Below are 21,570 nucleotides of genomic sequence, written 5' to 3'. Positions count from 1 at the left end.
ATCTAATTATGTCTCGACAAGTTAAAACAAATTTGCATCATGTTCAACATTGCAGCACATGATCACACTATCCTCATGCATCTTTCACAACAGTAGATGATAAACACATAACATCACTGAAACATTTGTAGAGTCAAAATGTGGGGTAACTAACTAGCACTTGAATGCATGCATAAAACAACCATTCACTTAATTTCATTTTTTTTTTACCCTTCTGTTGGTATTTGAGTCTTTTGACATTCTCCTCTTCCACCCTATCAATTCCCAAGAGGGATAAGACTCTTCATATGATTGTAGGAAGAAAGGTCTTAAGCACATATACCATAGGACTCCCTTCTTCCATAAAAACTAGCTTTTACCACATTATTTCTTTCCGTTAATAATAATCACATCACTTTCTATAAGCAAGATTAGCATGAAAAAATTCATTGCAAGCCAATAAAACTCATTCTTCCCTGTCCCCACAAGAAGAAACTGAAAAAAAAAAAAAAAAAACTCAGAAAACTAGTTCCAACCAAATAGATACATGTTTTTAAAGTGCATATTCACAACTTGCTTTTCGTACACTATCATACCTGAGGTGAAAAACAAATATATCCAAACTTCAAAACGATATTTGTACACAAAAAAACAATTAGGCCTGTTTTGAAATGCTGTCCTTGACTTATGGAATACTAATTGAAGAAAAATCACCACATTTTCGGTTTGGAAAGTAAGATTCACATTCAACATTCAAGCAATACAAGCCAATGGAAACTGAAAGTCACCATGATACTCCACACTTTCAATATTGTAACCTCACCCTCTATTTTTCCATGAATTTACAATCACTTTACTGCACAGAATAAACATCTTCAATCAAGGCAAATGCAAAAAGAACACTGAATCTACTAAGCCTAAACTAAATTCACTTTCTGGGATCTAACAATATCATGAAAAGATCAAATCATATTCCAAACACTAACACCATCAACTCACCACCAATTTAGATAATCTAAATTGTAAGTCTAAACCAATCAAATACTATTTTGTTCCCTGGACTCTAATCAAACAGAGTTGCTATTTGTTACGACATTACTTGAGCAATTTACTTATGTCAAAAACCTTATCTCCAATTTGGCAAATCAGTTATCCAATTTCCTAAAGCAACAGTCTTTACCATTGAAAAAAAATCCCCAAAAAACCCTAAAATCAAAATCAGGAAATCCAAACATGGTAGAATGGGGCGAACAGACCAAATCTAGAGAAGGAGAATTCGTGGGAAACCATTCACACAATCACAGTAACTACATCATTTTTTTTCTTTGTGGGCATGCTTGTTTTTGCTTTCTTAGTTCAATACAATCACATAACTAATGAAAATAAGCATGAATTAGATGAATTTAGATGACCCATATTCGAGAGGTGGAATTGGAATCTTACCTGAACCCACAAGCTTCGACAGATCACAGTGGAGGTTAAATCTGGTAGGATTCGCCGTCAAACTGCTCACTATAGACGGGTTCGTGGCCGGAGCACCATTAATAGCGAGTGACGGATAGAAAAGAGAAAGAGAGAGAGAGAGAGATCTGCTCAGTGGTTTCAAGTGGGCTGCGCAAGAACAACAAGGTCAGTGCTTCGTGGTGATTTTGCTTAGAATCAAACCTCCAAGCGGCTTCCTATTTGGTTTGCAGCTGAGGGGAGATGAGAGAGGGAATGGGTTGGCATGGCTTCTCAGAGATAGACCTAATCGAGATGCATGTGTTTTGATGACGGATGGTGTTTTCATGAGAGAGCCATGGTCTTTTGATGAGAGAACGAGTGATGGTTTTTGATGAAGTTGAGAAGAGAGCTACTCGACGAGAGGAAACGGCTGTTTTGACAAAGTGTTAGACGCGTGGGGAGAGCAAATCCAATAAACCTAGCTAGCTAATTAATTAAGTTGTGGCGGGCTTTTAATTTTTGCTTTATGAATCAGACAACGTAAAGATGAAGTTTTGTTGTCTGATTGTGAACAAATTAAATCTCAGCTAAGGTTCCAAAGAGGGAAAAGTTCCCGCTATAATATGCTACCAAAGTAACATGCTAGCCAATGCTCATTTACACAACGGAAACAACTCATTTGGTTGTCTGATTATCAATTTGGTGCTATATTTCAATCAAAACTCGGAGGTTTTTGGGGGGCTCGAGTGCCATTTTGGGCCAAATAAAGGCACATTCAATATTTCCCACTTCATCACACAACAAAAAGTCAAAAACCGTTGTATCATGCTTTGCATGGTACTCTCATACAACAGATATAACTATACGGTTGTGCTATATAGTACCAATTTGGAGCCAAATTTGAGTCGATCTGGGAGGGAAATCTGCCGCTATTTTTTTTTATGATTCAGACAACAGATTATTCTTGTAACCGTTGTGCAATGACCTTCTAAACAAAAACTTCAGAATTTTAACCACCTTATACAACGTAAGTTTACTAAACATGTTGTGTGATTCACTTTTCTTCATCACACAACACATTTTTTTTTTCATTGTGCAAAAAGTGTTGTCTGATAACAAAATTGGTGTAGTGTGTCATCTCATGAAAAAATGTTTAGGGAGTAGTTAACCTTGAGCATTGATAGCATGATAGCATCCTCTATGTGCATGTGAAGGTTGTGAGTTAAAATCACCTAGATCTAGGATTGGTTTGCTTGCATGATTATCTAAACTCAAAGCTTTATGCATCTAGGAACAATGAATTGAGACTTAACCGGTAATAGGATTTGTTCTTAGGTAGTTAATTCTAGACTTATCCGGTTGGAATTGATAACATTAAAGGAGTTTAAGCCTTTGTAGTCTTATCCGGATGCAAAGAGGGTAATTGGAAAATTAGAATATCATCACTTGTATTTGAACTTCAATATTTGCAAGGGAGGTTAGTGGTAGACAATCCAACCCTTAACTTCATCCATTATATCACTATTTTAGTTTAGAGTAATTTAGTTTACATTTGAGCTAATTGTTTTCAATTCAAAACTATCTTCAAAAACCAAAAACAATTTCACTATCACCACAATGCACATACTCACCATAAGCCTAGATTTCCTTGTAAATTTAGGTTTGTGATTGTACATTTGTATATTCTAGCTCTCCTTAGGTTCACACCCTAGCTAGTGAAAGGAATCCAATCCTCGTGGGTTCGACAACCTTTCTTAAATCCCTATATTATTACTTGTACCCCTTATACTTGAGGGTGGCTATTTGGCTAACAAGTTTTTGGCGCCGTTGCCGGGGATTGGTGTAAAATCCGATTCCTAGCTCGGTTTGCCTTTGGGGAAGCTAGAAAATTTTATTTTCTTGTGTTTCAACTTGTGTTCTTATTTTCTTTGTTTTGTTAGTTTTTGTGGTAGTCACCTTATTTTCGAAATTGTGGTAAGTACTTTGGGTAAGTAAATTAGTAAATTGTGGTAAGAAAAGGATAAATTATGAGCATGTTGAAAAAAAAAAAAAAAAAAAAAGAATTAATCTTGCCTATTTTCTATTTGCTTATTACTTATTGTAATTTCACTTTCTAGTTGCAAAATTAAATATTTGGTATTTAGATTTATTTCTTTTGGATTAGAAGTTGGTAGAAATTTGTGAAAAAAAAAAAAAAAAAATTAGAACTTAAAAAAAAAAAAAAAAAAAAAAAATTGTCACAATTTTTAATTTTTGTATAAACCTTGCATTTTATTTTAGTTCTAGTTTCTAATTCTCCTTTGGGAATCTATAGGTAGATATATAATTTCTTCAAACTATGGATGGATGGAACCAAGGATGGAATGATCCAAGAGAGTTTGAGCAACAAAACTATAATGGTGAACTTTATCAACAATGGGAGCCTTACACCCAAAGTCACATGCCTTTCAACCATATTTGTGCTTTGTGTGGATCTCCACAACACTCACCTCTTGATTGTGTCTTGAGATTTGAGTACCCGGAGTTCATGCAAAAGTATGAGTATGAAATGAGCATGCATCAAGAGACTATGGCATCCCAAGCATATCCTCAAGAAGAAGGAAAAGATGAGTCTCTAAGATCTCTACTTCAAGAAGCCATTGCCGAGATGAAAGCTTCCAATGCAAGAATGGATGAAGAGATTGATCAACTCAAACTTCATTATGCATTAGAGCAATCATCTACCACCTTGCAAGAGCCACAAGTTTTCCTTGATCAAGTGGAGTCAACCTCAAATGAAGAATTGTATATTCCACATCATGAGCAAGAGTTCCCTATTCAAGTTCAAGATGATGATGTAGATATACAAGAAGAACCACTTGGTTATGGGAGCCGTCAAATGAGCAAAGAAGAAATGAAGCAAAGCATTGATGGTTTTGTTCAATTTTGGAAATCAAGGGGGCTTGTTGTTAAAGATAATTTTGAAGAAGATGATGAGCACTTTGAGGAGAAATATGCAACAATTGAAGTCATGCACCATGATCCCTCCACCAATGACTCCAAGACTCTCCAAGATGGAGAAAGTCCTTCCATGCCTTGTCATGAAGAAGAAGTTGAAGAATCAAGGATTTTCCTTCCTCCACCATCCAAGGAGCACCATCAAGAATTTCCCAAGGAGCAAGATAGAACATTGAGCACTCATGTTCACAATGAAAAAAGTATTGAGATCAAGGTACTTTTACCTTTCAATCCACCATTTAGTGCTCAATGCTTCTATGATGAAGTGAATGATTGGAAAGGAAGTCGTACACTTGTTCACAACCTTCCGCCTCACTCTCACATACCTCTACCACCTACTCCTTCTCCAAGTATCAAGTCCACATCAACTTTGAAGAAGGAGTCAAGAAGGATACTTGGAAGATCCATTGCAAAGAAGAGGAAGACTAGAAGAAAGTCACTCCTTTGGTCAAACATTGGAGAATTCATGGGTTGCTTTTGTTCTTGCCTCTATGACAAATCAAGAAGTCCTTTGGCTCCAAATAGTACGGTGGTCTTGCACAAGAAGTATCCTCCCTAACAAGTGGTGGTAACTTCTAAGGACCGGCTAGAAGTCCTAAAAAACAAAGCCCTACTTGGAGGTAGCCAAGCATGAATAAAAAGTTTTTGAATAAGAGATGATGATAAAGAAGGAAATATGTCATTTTTAAAGCAACACCAAAGTTCATGAGCTTGGATTGCAAGGCTTTGATGCCTTGTTTGTTGGTGACTTGTAGAGAGTATTATGGTCTTCAAAGGGGAGCTTTTCTAAACTCTTGCATTTAGTTTGTGTTTACTTGTTTTGTTTTAGTAATTATGTAAAGTTGTTTAGTTTTACTCCATCCATGCTTGAATGTTTCGTTGAAGAGCTTTTAAGAGTATCATTTTAACATTGAGGACAATGTTAGATTTAAGTGTGGGGGGAATTTGTGTTAGTGTTTAATATTAAAAAAATAAATAAATTAGTTTTTCTGTATTTTTTGTGTTTATTCTAGGTTCCTTCCAACACCAATGATGAACTTGAGCTTAATATAAATGTGGGCTAGAAAGAATGGTTGGGTCTTATGAGCTTTATTTTTCAAAATAAACCATTATGGATCAAGTGTTTGATTTCATTTATATCCATATTTGTCATATCAATATATTGAGCTAGAGAAGCATAGTGAGACTTGTGGGAGCTATTACATGCCATATAGTGAGATTTGAGCTTAATTGAAGTGCATGCATAATTCTAAGCACTAATTTCTTCATGAGTGAACATCTCATTTGCTTTGCATCTTTAGAACTTGCTTCATATCTTTCGAAACTCTTTGTCTCAATTTAACATCTTGAAAATGATTTAGGCAATTAGGAATCCACCATGGCCAAATGAGTATGTCCCAAAAAGATTGAATATCCTTAGATTGCCATTTGAGCCTTTATGTTAGCCTTTCAATTCTTCACACCATAAATGTTTACCCTTAACTTAAACACTTGCCTTATCCTTTCAAGTTTTCTTAATGAGCAATACGAGATTGTTTGTGTCATGATGCTAAAAGAAACAAGTTTGGGGGTACTCGGAAAAGAATAAGTGTGGGGGTATTCTTTGTTTTGCAATTTTACTTAATATTAGTGAAAGAAAAAAAAAAAAAAAAGTAGTATAAAAAAAAAGAAAAAAAAAAGAGAAAAAAAAAATCTCAAAGGAATGTCATTTCATTTCAATTAGTTTTTGTTTAAGTTTAGGGGAGTGGTGAGAAAGTAGAAATTTTGAGCATCTTTAGTTCTTAAGTTCTTAATCTCAAAAAGATTGTTGCTTATTAAGTTGCTTGAAAATTTTTATTCCATTCCATTTCATTTCTTTAACCCCTCACCTTGAGCCTCATTACATCCAATAAAAGCCCTTTTTCATCCAAGATGTGATTTTGTTGATAAGTGGAGATAAGATTGAAGAGCAAGCATATGGCGGTATTGCATGAGATTGTTTTGAGTGTAGATTAGTTAACCCATAAACACTTGTGTGAAAAATAGAGTGAATATCTTGTGAGTTTATGGTTAACATGGTTTGACATGCATTCTCAATTTTGGTACGTTGAAATGACAAATTAGAGACATGCTACACATTTCAAAACGCAAGCATTTGATCCATGATCCATGAAGTTTAAAACCTAACTTGATTTTCATGTCCTATCTATATTGTGTTATTTGAGGAAATTGTTGGAAGGATTAGGTAGTTGTTGTAGTGTCGGATTTGGGTTAGTTTGCTTGAGGACAAGCAAAGTTCAAGTTTGGGGGTATTTGTTGGATCATAATTCATATACATATTTGTCCCCTAAAACATGGAAATTACTTGTTCTAAAGTCCAAATTTAATGTTGACTAATCCAATTTCATTATTTCCCTAATCTTGTACTTTTGCTTAACCTTGTGTTTATTTATATATATATTTATTATGTTTTCCTTATCATGCTAGAAAATGATGGAGAAAAATGGAAATGCACTAAAAATGTCAACTTTACACATTTTCCTACTCCGGCTAGGAGAAACCAAGCCAAGCAAGGAAGAAGGAGCGACCACCTGACCAAATGAACTTCAAATGAGCTGAAACCTTCCAGATCCATTCTAGACATCCTAAGAAACATTTCTTATGAAGAGTGCAAGAGCCAAATAGAAGTGGAAGGCCTTCAAACAGTCAGCCCAATTTTATGCAGAAGCAAAACTGGAAAACTGGACCTGTAAGGAGTCCAGCAGCGATTTCGGCCCAATGGCATGGAAATAAATTCTGAAAATTTAACACAATGATCTACACTCATGGTGGATCATTTCATATGAAGAAGTCACGGGCAAAATCTGAAATCTTGGTGGAGAATTAATTGAAGGAAAAATGAGTAGAAAGTGACTCAAACCTAACAAATTCCATTAGTGTTTAAATATTCAAACCTAACAAATTCCATCAATGTTTAAATGCTCAAACCTAACCCATCATCATTTGTTTAAAGCCAAATAGTTTTGCTTGGTAGCCTATAAATAGAGGCTACAACAAAGAAGAAAATCACCAATTCCTTCATCCATTACATCTTCTTTCTCTCTTCATCTCCTTCACAAAACCTCCATCTCCACCTCCCAAAATCCAAACTCATACTATCCATACTACTCTATCTCCTCCATCACCACCACCATTTCTTATCCTCTACCTCCATTAACACCATCACTACTACATCATTTCTCCACTCTCTTTTCTATCATCATTTTCTCCATCTAGTCCACCTATTCACACAATACATAATACAAGCTTCACTATCTTTTATCATCAAATCTTCAAGAGCAAGAAGGAGAGGGAATCACCACCACCACCATCACCACCAAGACGTGAGCTTGGGGACCATCCAACACACCACTAAGCCAACTCTATCCCTTTTACTCTAGATTATATTTTGGTGTTTAATTTGATTATGAAGTTAGTATATGTAATTATGAGTGAGTAGTACTTTGTTGGGGCTAGGGTTGAAAGCCCTAGCCAAACTTGTATGAATTGATATTTTAATTTACATTTGAAGTTATTTGTTATTTTCATCTTCATATGCTAATTCAAGAAGTGAATGCATTCATTCAAACTTAACTACTTTGAATGTGTTGTGTTTGTCATCTCATGAAAAAATGTTTAGGGAGTAATTAACCTTGAGCATTGATAGCATGATAGCATCCTCTATGTGCATGTGAAGGTTGTGAGTTAAAATCACCTAGATCTAGGATTGGTTTGCTTGCATGATTATCTAAACTCAAAGCTTTATGCATCTAGGAACAATGAATTGAGACTTAACCGGTAATAGGATTTGTTCTTAGGTAGTTAATTCTAGACTTATCCGGTTGGAATTGATAACATTAAAGGAGTTTAAGCCTTTGTAGTCTTATCCGGATGCAAAGAGGGTAATTGGAAAATTAGAATATCATCACTTGTATTTGAACTTCAATATTTGCAAGGGAGGTTAGTGGTAGACAATCCAACCCCTAACTTCATCCATTATATCACTATTTTAGTTTAGAGTAATTTAGTTTACATTTGAGCTAATTGTTTTCAATTCAAAACTATCTTCAAAAACCAAAAACAATTTCACTATCACCACAATGCACATACTCACCATAAGCCTAGATTTCCTTGTAAATTTAGGTTTGTGATTGTACATTTGTATATTCTAGCTCTCCTTAGGTTCACACCCTAGCTAGTGAAAGGAATCCAATCCTCGTGGGTTCGACAACCTTTCTTAAATCCCTATATTATTACTTGTACCCCTTATACTTGAGGGTGGCTATTTGGCTAACATAACACTTTTTTTAATCTAGTAGCCTTATGAGGGAAAAAACTAGTTGATGGCCTTATGATTAAAAAAACATTCAAAGATGCACTTATATGTAATTAACCCTCACTAATGCTCATTAACTACAAGTTGTTGATCTATCAAAGAAACAAGAAACAAAACTATTTGCTTAAAGAAGAGGACTAGCCTCTTTTATTTTCAATTGGAACAACCAATGACGCTTCCTACTACAATAATTAACATTGATAGGCAAGTGAAAGATGTTTGAAACAAAAAATATAATCTAACTTTCTTGCACGGTCAAACTCTTGGAGAGGCATTAACATGAAGACCTTCATCGATATGGAGGGTGAACATCGTTTTGTAATTGACTAGTTTTTTCTCGTCACTCATCTTGAATTTGTAGCTACCTAAAAGAATAGCAGAAACGATCTTCATCTGCATATAAGCATACTCTTTCCCTACACAAATTCTTGGACCAGCCTGTGTAGTGAAAAAATATTATCAAAATTCCGATAATAAAGTGATTTTATCCAAGAAATTAATAAAGACTTATTTTTCTTCATACTTACATTAAAGACTATGAATTTGAAAGGGCTTTCTTCCTTGAAATTTCCATTTTTGTCAAGCCATCTCTCTGGCCGAAACTCTTCTGCATCATCACCCCATAAAAACTTCATCCGGCCCATTGAATAAATTTGGTATACCACCATTTCTCCTTTTTTGACACTAAATCCATCCGGCCAGATATCATCAGAAAAACAAACTTTCGCATCCTAAAACCACAACATCAGACTTATTAATTAAATAAGAAATAATGCAAAACAAATTATGACATTTATATAATATGTTAAGTTACCAATGGAACCGTAGGATAGAGTCTGAGTGTCTCAGTCAAAGCTGCATGAAGATAGTGCATTTTGCTAAGAGCTTCTTCAGTAAGATTGGCTGCAAGTTCATCAACACTTGAAGTATTATTCAGACATGTTGCTTCTCTAACTTCCTGTGCAATCTTTTTGTCACGCCCCGAATTTTGAATAATCAATTCAAATCCGAAACATGAATAATAACAAATTACAACTAACATCCTGAATTTTTTTCTCACAAACAACCACACTTCACAACTCTCAAATTTACAATAACCCAAATCCTCAAGTTATTTATTACAGCACACTCCCACCAAATCAAATTGTAAGGCTCAAATGAGCTTAACTCGCCTCACTATTACAATTGCTGTAAAACTATAACCATTGCTCTAACCGCACGATCACCGTCCTGGTTCTCCTGTCCTGTAGGATTACCCGCTACACAATTTGAATAGTGTACCGGGAGTTGCAACAACACAAAACCCGGTAAGCTTTTTACAGCCAGTATGAGTAAACAAGAAAGAACTGTTGATTTATTAAATTACAATTCAAGTAAAATTCAACAGTATTACGTCTGCAAAGAGACATCAACCCACTCATGGAAACCACAAGGAATACATTTTCACAATCCTCAAATCACAATACACCACACTGGTCCTGTAAACACCCAACCCACATAACACCACTCTGGTCCATCCCAATAACACGTTAGAGCTCTAACTGCCTCGTTACCTCTGACACCTTGGCCTAGGGTCAAGCAACGGCAAAATACTTCGGTTAACACTATAACCGTCGCGCTTTGGACATCCCCGTCCTCAGCACCATATACTTCGGTTAATAATAAACCGTCGCACTTTGGACATCCCCGTCCTCGGTACACAACTTCGGTTAATAATAAACCGTCGCACTTTGGACATCCCCGTCCTCAGTACACAACTTCGGTTAATAATAAACCGTCGCACTTTGGACATCCCCGTCCTCAGTACACAAACACTCCGGTTATCCATAACCGTCAAACTTCGGACACCTCGTCCTCAGAATCCTACATTCTCCAACTCTATACATACTCCAATGTAAATCATGAATATTAACAAGAACTCATCAATCATGATCATCACATATAAATATGATAAGTCAAATTTCAATTCATAGTATTTTAATCATCCCAAATTCCACACTCTTCAATGTCACACCATTCCACATATAATCACGTAAATATATATATACATAATCACCCACTCAGGAATGACCACTAATACCAACTATAGTTCACACAAGAAAATCGTGAAATTCATTTTGTATAATAAAAATCATTTTACTTACCCATGGACCGTAATTGATCAAGTCCATATGATTTTAAAACAAATATTTATTTCATAAATATTTTCACGCAATTACGACAAAATAAGGTAATTAAATTTATTCGGTTCGTAATATGAACCACGTGAGGTTTACTCACCTCTAAATTCCCGCTGCGTCTTCTTAACAGCTCAAAAACAACGATCCGAAATCGTTCACCAATCAATCCATCAACCACCTAGTCCAACACGATCTTAACTCAGAAATCATTCATAGACCACACATATACAGAAATCCAACGGTCGGATTCTAATTTAATGATGATCCAACGGTCAGATCAAATTTATATGATGATCCAACGGTCGGATCCTCACGGATCGCCCTTAGGATCATCCTCCAAAATTATCACGAAGATCCAACGGTCAGATCTTCCTGAATCGCCCTTACTAACATCTCCACAAAATTATATGAAAATCCGACGGTCGGATTCTCACGAATCGCCTTCCGAATCACTATTTCTCAAATATACGAAGATCCAACGGTCAGATCTTCGCCCGTGACCTCACAAAGTCACCGGGACAGTCATACGATCAACATATTAAAATTTGAAGTAAAACCGATGGTCTGATCTTCGTAGATCGTAAACCGAAGATAAAACGTAAAAACCGTAAATAGTAACGTAAAAACGTAAATCCACTATTTACCAACTTTTTCTAACATAACCTTGTAATATATCAAAACGCTCGTATGGATGCATAGATCATCGCCCAGATAATGAAAACTCGAAATATGGTCTGATGCGCCGCCACAAGCGGTGGTCAGTGGGCGGTCAACGCGGCGGTCAACGCCGGTCAACCACCTCAGATGGCAAAGTGACCAACTACAAACTGGTTCAAAATGAAAGGGTGGTCGACTTCCATACCTGGAGCTAAGTCTGGTTTGGCCTAGATCGTCCTAGATCAAGCTTGGAAGTCGGATTAATCCTGTGCGTCCGATCAGATTTCAGATTAAATCAGGGACGTCGAAAAAGTCAAACCATGATCTAGCGTTCTATACACAAAATCGTGATGAAAGGCTTACATGGGGATGATCAGCATGAGGAGGAGATCACAAAAATGGGAACGATCGGCCCATGCAACGCCGGAAAAGTGGTTTTCCGGCCGGGTCCGAATCAAGAGTCTGGGTGGCTTCGATCCAGCTTTTGGAGCAGCGTCTGGGCGAAGCGATGGGAGGGGACGGCTGGGCGTGGAGCGGCGATCACGGAGGAGTCCGGGTCCGGGGCTGGAGGAGGCCGGAGGGGAGAGAACCAGCCGGGTCGGGTCGAACACGACCCGCCGGGTCTGAGGGTTTCGATCGAGAGAGAGAGAGAGAATCCGGGGGACTATTCCGCAAAAACAGAAAAGTTTCGTCCTTAATGAAAAAAGTCAACATTTTTTTGATATTTATAGAAAATTCCCAATTTTCAAATATTCATAACTTATTCATACGAACTCCGAATATTGCGTTCCACATATGCACGAGATCGTATCGACGAGCTCTACAACTTTCATGAAGAAAGTTTTCCCAAATTCTGTACGTATAAGAAGTCACTTTTCAAGACCCCCTAAATAACGTTCGTTTTCGAAATAAAATCGTTCGAACTAATTCCACAACTCCTTCAAGCTTCGTATTCGTGCCCACGCCTACGAAATCATTTCCAAAATGTCATCGGACATTAATTTGAATTTTTCGGGTATTACACTTTTCCTGTATATCGAAATGCTTGCACATCATATAAAAAAACCATGAAAGTGCAGAAGCAGTTGTGTCTTTGCCGGCTGCAATAAAATTTAGGACCATGTCTCTCAAGTACTTTGGATCGGTCTCACTAGTTTCCAAAACGCTTGAGATAAAGTCTCTTTTCTTTAACTGCATGCCATTAACCCTCACTATATCAGTAACATTAGATCAATTAATATTATATCACTACAATCTAGAACAGAAAGGAATGTAAATATATAACTCACATATAGCTTATCATTTTCTGATTTATGGAATGTTTCAATCTTTCTGTTGATTAATTTGTATATAAAGTGATCCACCACTTCTATATTTTTTCTTAGCACTGCTTCCCTACCAATGTTTAGGAACCGCTTGATCTTCCAGAAGATATCATAAATACGATGAAGGGTAGCTTGGTTTGCATCATCAAAAGCATTGGAAAACCGAATATTTTCTTCATTATTTGTTCCAGACATGGTGCCTAGTTCGATGCCGAGTAGAATCTTGACTATTGAATCCAAGGTTGATTTCATAAACAAGTCCTTCCAACAAAACGAACATCAAGTAAGTAAGCTATCTACAAGACAAACAAAATGTACAACGCATAGCGTTGTGTGTGTGTGTCATCTTTGAGACATTGCAAACTCACTTGGATATCCATTGATTTGTCGCAGGTTACAGCTTCATAAATTATGCCAGCAAGTTTTACCCCATTGGTTTTGAAGATTTCACTACTGAAGTCTCTAAGTACTTTGGTTGAGAAGTGAGAGCCTGATGTCTTCCTTTGATGCAGCCATTTGTCCCCATCCACAGCGAAGATTCCATCTCCCATAAGATCGGACAGAATGCTATGCAGGTAAAATCCCTACAAAGAAATGGTGAACACAAGCCAATATGAACGGCTGGAGAAAACAAAGATATCATCGTCAAACCCATACTTAATGACTGTGCAAAAAATTGTTGTTTTTCCTTTTTGTAACAACAAATATAGCAGAGTATATGGTCATGGAAAATTGGAGACAAGTCAACAACTACATTACAAATAAGAGTAATGCTAGACGATTCACTTTTTTTTATGTTACCTACATCTCATATTATGAAACAGCTATATGACACAATTATTTATTAAAAAAAAATTTAAAAGATTATTGGACTTTATGTCACATTAGTATGTATTAGTACAGAAACATATTCAGTTCAATAACATATATATACCTTGCCATAGTTTGCAACATTTGTTTTGAGTATGTATTGCACATTTGCAGGATCTACTGTGTAGACAGCATGTTTGAACAAGTCTAGTATCCTGTAAGTTTTGTACTTGCATGCAAGCTCAGCGTGGTAATGATGCAGCCTTGGGAAATTGATGACTTGGTGCAAGACAGTTCCGGCAATAGGAGGGTACCTCTTGTTCTTCGCCGGCCAAAAAATAACGGCCAAGAGTATTACAGCTAAACTTATTGTTATGGGTGGTAAAGCAGTGGAAAGAAAATCCATTACACCTATGGGACGATGTTTTTTTTTTTTTTGATGGATCGAATACTTATGGGACGATGTTGAAGAATATAGATGATCGAAGAACCTCTGCAATCGATGATGATGAAGATAGAACAAGATACAGCAATTTATATAGTATCAAATGAACATAGCAGACTGCATGGGAACAGTTTCATCAACTGCCATTGTGCCAACTTACACAAAACTTCAAGGCTCCACTCCATTAAAGGAGGAGACACCTAGCTAGTGGACATTGTTTATCTGAATTAGATGTGGTTGAATTATTATAGTACGAATTCCAACAACTTACAGGGGTGGTTATTTGTTGTTATTCTCCCGCGCAAGGACATTAGTGTAAATGAATTTCGGCGAAACTAACAGAGTCCGACATCTGCCATTGTACCTACAAATTCAAGCACTCCATTATAGTTTTCAGATATACAGAGATATATAACCCAAACACACATTGATATATATATATATATATATATATATATATATATATATATATATATATATATATATATATATATATACAGGGCTCTTCTAGTGAGGGATCCCTTTTTTTGGTCTTTTCTAGGGATATGACATTAGACCAACTTTCCGATAATATTTTTACATCTCAACCGTTCAGTTTTTAGATCCTAATGTGTAGATCACTTCTGCAAATTTTCATCGAAATCGGTGATCGTTAAGGCATTCAAAATGTCGATTTAAGATTATAAGAATGAACGGTTCAAGTTTGACAGATTTGGTTGATCCGTTGATTTAATCTAGTTTGATATCTTAACGATCACCAATTTAGCTGAAAATTTGCAGAAATGATCTATACATTAGGACTTAAAAGCTGAACGGTTGAGATGTAAAAATATTATCGAAAAGTTGGTCTAATGCCCTATCTCTAGAAAAGACCAAAAAAAGGGATCCCTCACTAGAAGGGCGTCTTTTCTAGGGATAGGGTATTAGACCAACTTTTAGATAATATTTTTGCATCTCAACCGTTCAGCTTTTAGGTCCTAATGTATAGATCATTTCTACAAATTTTCAGCTAAATTGGTGATCGTTAAGGTATCAAACTAGATTAAATCAACTGACGAACCAAATCTGTCAAACTAAAAACCGTTCATTCCTATTATCTTAAATCGCCATTTTGAATGCCTTAGATCACCGATTTCGCTGAAAATTTGCAGAAGTGATCTACACATTAGGACCTAAAAACTGAACGGTTGAGATGCAAAAATATTATCGGAAAGTTGGTCTAATGCCCTATCCCTAGAAAAGACCAAAAAAATGGATCCCTCCCTAAAAGGGCCCTGTATATATATATATATATATAGACACACACACAGATACACACTGTATATCAACTATGAAGTTGACTGCGTAGAAGAAGATTAATTAGGTTATGAAAAAGATAAATATGGCTAGCAGATATCTTTACCCCTGCCGATTTAGACGAAGAAGCCATATTGACTTTCAGTAAAGACTAAATTATTTATGCAAGTAAATTGAAATTACACCTTGCATAATTTGTTTATCAGCCTATTAAAAAAAAAAACTTTTAGCAAAACAGAAAAGAAGAAATAGAAAATCCAAACAAGTCAAACTTAATTTTATCATAAAATGTCATCAAATTTTATCATAAAATGTCATCAGTAACGTGTCATCAGTACTCTGTTAACTGACTTAACTCAGCAATTATCTAGCAAATTGAAGACTCCATTAAAGTTGAGGAGATTGATAACTGAAGACTCCATTAGTACGTTGTTCGAAAAATTGAAGACTCCATTAAAGTTGAGGACATTGATAACTGAAGACTCCATTAGTACGCTGTTCGGAAAATTGAAGACTCCATTAAAGTTGAGGAGATTGATAACTGAAGACTCCATTAGTACGCTGTTCGAAAAATTGAAGACTCCATTAAAGTTGAGGACATTGATAACTGAAGACTCCATTAGTACGCTGTTCGGAAAATTGAAGACTCCATTAAAGTTGAGGAGACTGATAACTACCTGACAAATGATAATGAACTCTGAAGTTTGGGCTCAGTTATTCCATCTTCTTGGGCTTGCTCTTTGTCAAGTCCAGTACCCACAAAAAAAAAAAAAAAAAAAATTCACATCATCTCTGAAGTTGGATGCAAGCTTTTTATTCCTCTACTGTAATTGGATTAACAAAACGACATGGCCGGCCAAGTTTCCATCACATATATCTCAAGCCAGCAGATTTAGAAGAATTTAGGAAATTGGCTTATATATAGAGACATGAATGATCAAAGAAGCCAACTTCTCAAGAAAGAAAAATTTTAGTTTCACATCGATCGGGTGGTGTGTTGTTGTAGGAACCTCTCACGTACAGATCGATCGGGTAGTGTGCATGTTGTAGTGAACCTCTCACGTACAGATATATCGATTCAGAATTCAAGAACATCTCTCCATCAAACTCAATCAGGCTAAAGCCTCCTGGACTTCCCGTCTTTCATCAATGACTACTTGATTTTGTTTCATCAGTTAAAGTAGAAACTTGAAACTACAAGCTTTGGAGGGATATTTGATCACATGTTTTTCATTTAACCATTATGCCCCAGAGGGAGGAAAGGCAACAGCGGAACAATTAATGGTCCAATGAAGCAATGGTCCAGTACAATTAACTATGGTGAAGCATAGTAACTATACTCGTCGACAGCAGTATCTAAAGTACAATACAATACCACCAACTGGTGACCGCAGTATTATTGCGGCAAGAATAAGTGAAACTTCGAGTGTAAACATACATTTCTAGCATTAGGCAGTGAATGATGTTTAAAGCATCTATCTAAGCTCTTCCATGACCCGATCTTGGGGACGCATGCACATAAAGGCCTCCTTCAATGTGGAGGGTGATCATAGTCTTGTAATTTACCACTTTTACTTCATCACTCATCTTGAATATGTAGTTGCCTAAAAGCACAGCCGAAAAGATCTTCATCTGTCTATAAGCGAATTCCTTTCCTAGACAGATTCTTGGACCTGCCTGTGAAATCACAAATCATGTTTCTCAGAACTCCAATAACTTGGCCATTATGTTCCTTAGTGTGTTAACTAATTGTGCTAGATGCGAGATATACATGGAAAGCTGGAAAGGCTGTGAACTTAAAAGGGCTTTCTTGCTGGAAAAGGCCTTTATGGTCGAGCCATCTCTCTGGCCTAAACTCCTCTGCATCATCACCCCACATAAATTCCATGGCATAAGGTTGGTATGCCACCATATCTCCTTTTTGGACCGTAAATCCATCTGGCCAAGTATCATCAGAAAAGCAAACCTTTGCATCCTGTGAATGACCCCAAATCTTACAAATTAACTAGTTAAAAAGTAATATAAGCTATTTTAAATCATAACAGCCGATACTGACTGTTATGTTTATCACCTAAAACTTGCATTATGCTTGTACATTGCATTCATGTATTGGATTGTATTAACATGTCATATATTACCACAGGTACTGCAGGGTAGAGTGAGTGTCTCAGTCAAAGCTGCATGGAGATATTGCATTTTGTCAAGGGCTTCTTCAGTAAGGATGGCTGCAAGTTCATCAATGCTTGAGCTATTATTCAGACTTGTTGCTTCTCTAACTTCTTGTGCAATATTTTTTTGTATATGGCGATGCTTGCAGAGCACATAGAGAAACCACGAAAGATTGGTAGCCACTGTGTCTTTTCCGGCAACAATAAAATTGAGGATCATGTCTTTTAAGTACTTTGGATCAGTTTCTCTCAATTCCAAAAGCCTTGAAATAAAGTCTCTTTTCTTTTACTGCCAATTATCCACATGAATAATAATTACAATGAAACAAATTCTAAATTAATTCAATATAGTTATATAGAACAAACAGATGGCCTGGAAGCAACTCACAGTTGACTCATCTTCTGAACTGTGGACTGTTTCAAGCTTCTTGTTGATCAGTTTATACACAAATTGATCTACCACTTTGATATTATTCCTTAGAACTGCTTCAGATCCAATATTTAAGAACCGTTTTACCTTCCAGAAGGAATCAACATACCGATACAGGGTAATTTCGTTTGCTTCATCAAATGCATTGGAAAACCGGATACCTTCTTCATTTGTTCCACACATGGTGTCTAATTCAATATCAAGTAGAATCTTGATGATTGAATCTAGAGATGATCTCCTAAACAAGTCCTTCCAACAAACACCAACATTGATTTATTTATCTTTTCAAACAAAAAGCAAAATTAATGTAGCTACAAAAAAAAAAATGCTATATGATTGCTGAACATTGGAGCTTACTTGGATCTCTATTGCTCGGTCACAGGTTACAGCTTCATAAATTATCCCAGCAAGTTTCACTGCATTGGTATTGAATATTCCACTGCCGAAGTCTCTCAGCATATTGGAAAGATTACTAAGGCTTGAAAATCATTTAATTGTGCACTAATTAGAGTAATCCTCAAGCAACTAGGGGAGGTTTTCAAAGCAGAATTGGAAAAGGAAACTTGGGGGTGCTCCACATATATATAGAGCAGCAGAACACATTGCAAACAACCACCCTACAGCGCCATCTTCTGCCCTAAACCCTAGCACACAAAGTCTTGAAATTCCCAAGTCCTTCAAGAAGCAAAAGCCGTGCACACCATCATCCATCATCACCAAGCCTTGCCGTGTACCATCTTGAGGGGAGTTCTTGCGTTCAAGGCTGCCTAAAAGTGAATTCGTCACTACGCCAATAATAGCTTCAGACAACACACTTCAGACAACTGCAGAATTTTTAACTGTCGTCTGATACTTTGGGACGACAGCAAAAATTATTCTGTCGTCTGAATTTTTGAATCAGACAACAGTTGTTACAATGCTGTTGTGGAGTCATAAATCAGACAATGATTGTTTTTCTGATGTTGTCTGAATCAATCAATTCAGACAACAGTTATTTCATTGATGTTGTCCAAGGTTGATTAACACAATAGTTGAGAAAATATGTTGTCTGATTGTTTTTAATCACACAATAGTTATTACTTCTCTATTGTGCAACTATTATTCAGACAATGGTAGCACTTTGATGTTGTCTGAGTAATTTAGTTCAGACAATAGTTTTTCTGTATCTGTTGTGCGATTGTTATTCAGATGATGTTAATATTTGATGTTGTTTGACTATATTGTCTGACAATAGTTTTTGTTTTGTGTCTGTTGTGCGATTATTATTCATATAATGTTAGTATTCAATGTTGTCTGACTATATATTCAGACAACAATTTTTCTATGTCTGTTGTGCAACTCTCCTTCCGACAATAATTGTGTGTTTCTGTTATCTAAATTTTTAAACGCTGCTGCCCTAATTGAATTCCCACATTTAGCCAAAATTCAATTTATCGACTCCCTCCATTTCAATAAATAACACGAAGTCGTTTTAGCACTTGGCCAAAATTCCCACACTTATACTCGTCTCCACTCTCTCTATCTCTCTCTCTCTCACACATTAAGACCAGAAGGATTTCTCAGACACCAAATGCCGTCGGCGACGGAAGAACCCAACACGATGACGTCCTCAACGATGATGATGATCGACGAGATTTATGAGTTCTCAGCCCCGCGCTTCTTCGATTTCATCAAGGACGAGACTGACGACGACAAGATCAAGGCCGAGCTTTGGTTGGATTCCCTTCCCGTACGATTCCCTATCCCTCTTCTCTTTTCTTTATTCTTCAGTTCGTCAATTCCTTGTTACGCTTTTTCTCAAATATGTTTTTGTGTTGGATTCCATTTTCTTTCCAAATTAGGGATTTAGGTTTTCTTCTTTTTAATTCGATTACCTGAATTGGAGTAATTAGGTTTTAATTTCCTTGTTAGGCGACGAACGCGACGGACGGGAAGAGGTATTTTGGCCTTCGCCTTATATATAAAGATATAGACAGTAGTCATGGATAGATAGATGATAACACTCCACCTTAATGAATGATGGTGATTGATTGATATAAAGTATGCTCTTTTCTCCATTGTTGTTTCAAATGAATCTCTCGTATAGACTCTACTGAGGGAGAGAGGGAGGGAGAGGAAGAGGGATTTGATTGGCATTCATAAGCTGCTTGCTGAACCTCCCAATCATCTTACATACCCTTAATCAAAACCTCCGAATTGTCCACTTTAACCGTCGATGGCTAAGAGAAGCGCCTCTCCTGAGTGGTTCCATTGCAACCCATTTACTGACATTCAGGGGATTCGACGTTCGATAAAATTCGAAGTAATATTTCGAGGTAATTTCCCTATAATTACTTGTACTTGTTTGATGAAATGTTTAAGCACTGATGAAAATTGTTTCGATTGTTTGGATAGAAACATCTTTGCAAGTAGTCTGCTGCTTCTATGGCAGGAATGACTTTAGGTAAGTTGTCATAACTTTTACATTCATGAAAACCAAGGTATCATCTGGTTTATATCTGCCTCTCTTCTTCTGCAGGCTTTAGGTACATTCAAAGGCTGGTGGACCAATTCCCTCCTGTAAAAGCGTTTCATTTTGCCCTTGACCACACTGAGGTATGGCATTGTAATCCCATCTTTTTTTTTACTTTGGATCATTAAATTTGTGTTAAACTTTGTTCTGTCTTTGATTTGAAACTAGTACTTATGTAAAATTTGTGTTAAACTTTGTTCTGTCTTTGTTTGGATGCTATGTCGTATCTAAGTGCTCTTTTGCTTAATCTTTGGTTTTAGGATACAATTAAAATTTTGAGCCGTATGTTACACCATTCTTTGGCAGAGGATTGTAGTAGTTGGGTGCTCAAATTGATTGCTTAAGAGTGAATTACTGTTGTGGTTTGTTAATTTTGATTGTGTTTGTGAAATGTAGTGTGGATTAGAGAAGCTTGGTGGAGCAGAACAAGGTGAATTTCATCAACCCACGTCGCGAATGACCAATTATGTTGTGTTTAAATTCGGAGAGCTTACTAGGTCTTACAATGTAAGTTTGCCATCATTTTGGTTCTGTTTTAGTAGAGAGCCATTTATTTATCTGTTTTTTACAAGTTGCAGATGTTAATTATAGAACATGGTTGTATGTGTAGAAATTTAGTTGGGGTATGCTTGTGAGACCCGGAAATTTCAAGTGTCTCTTTTGAGTTTCGACGGATACGTTTTTGGTTGTTTCCTAATCTTCAACATATCTCTTATGACAATTCTTGCAAAATTTGTTCAACTTCTATATTACTTTTAAATAATTATCTCTTTTCTACAATTTATATTCCTAACATATTTTCTTAAGTTTTTATTATCATCCCATATCATTAACCTCTTTTAGAGAACTCCATCGAGACTAACCTTATTAAGCCCAATTCTCAAAAGTAGTTCTTTAAGAAACAAGCTTAACCTTTTTCTGCCAGAAAACAAAATCTCCCCTTTCTTCTCCTCCTGAAGCTTCTCTTAGCCCTG

The 21,570-nt window shown here is 36.4% G+C and overlaps 1 protein-coding gene and 1 pseudogene across 1 annotated transcript; both read right to left on the bottom strand.

The window, feature by feature from the left end:
- Window positions 1-8,402: 8,402 nt before the first annotated feature.
- LOC133717338 (cytochrome P450 704C1-like) lies at window positions 8,403-14,482 on the bottom strand. Its single transcript, XM_062144034.1, has 7 exons — window positions 13,870-14,482; window positions 13,304-13,519; window positions 12,900-13,196; window positions 12,639-12,801; window positions 9,588-9,745; window positions 9,301-9,504; window positions 8,403-9,211 (listed from the first exon to the last, which is right to left on the bottom strand). The coding sequence occupies exons 1-7, from the start codon at window positions 14,149-14,151 to the stop codon at window positions 9,029-9,031; spliced, it is 1,503 nt and encodes a 500-aa protein (XP_062000018.1). The 5' UTR covers window positions 14,152-14,482; the 3' UTR covers window positions 8,403-9,028.
- Window positions 14,483-16,965: 2,483 nt separating this feature from the next.
- On the bottom strand, window positions 16,966-18,543 carry LOC133716955 (cytochrome P450 704C1-like; annotated as a pseudogene).
- Window positions 18,544-21,570: the final 3,027 nt, after the last annotated feature.

The sequence above is a fragment of the Rosa rugosa genome, chromosome 6 (genome assembly GCF_958449725.1).
Source record: "Rosa rugosa chromosome 6, drRosRugo1.1, whole genome shotgun sequence".
NCBI classification, from domain to species: Eukaryota; Viridiplantae; Streptophyta; class Magnoliopsida; order Rosales; family Rosaceae; genus Rosa; species Rosa rugosa.
The sequence above is the reverse complement of the archived record's forward strand: the minus strand, read 5'-3'. Positions and strand labels throughout refer to the sequence as shown.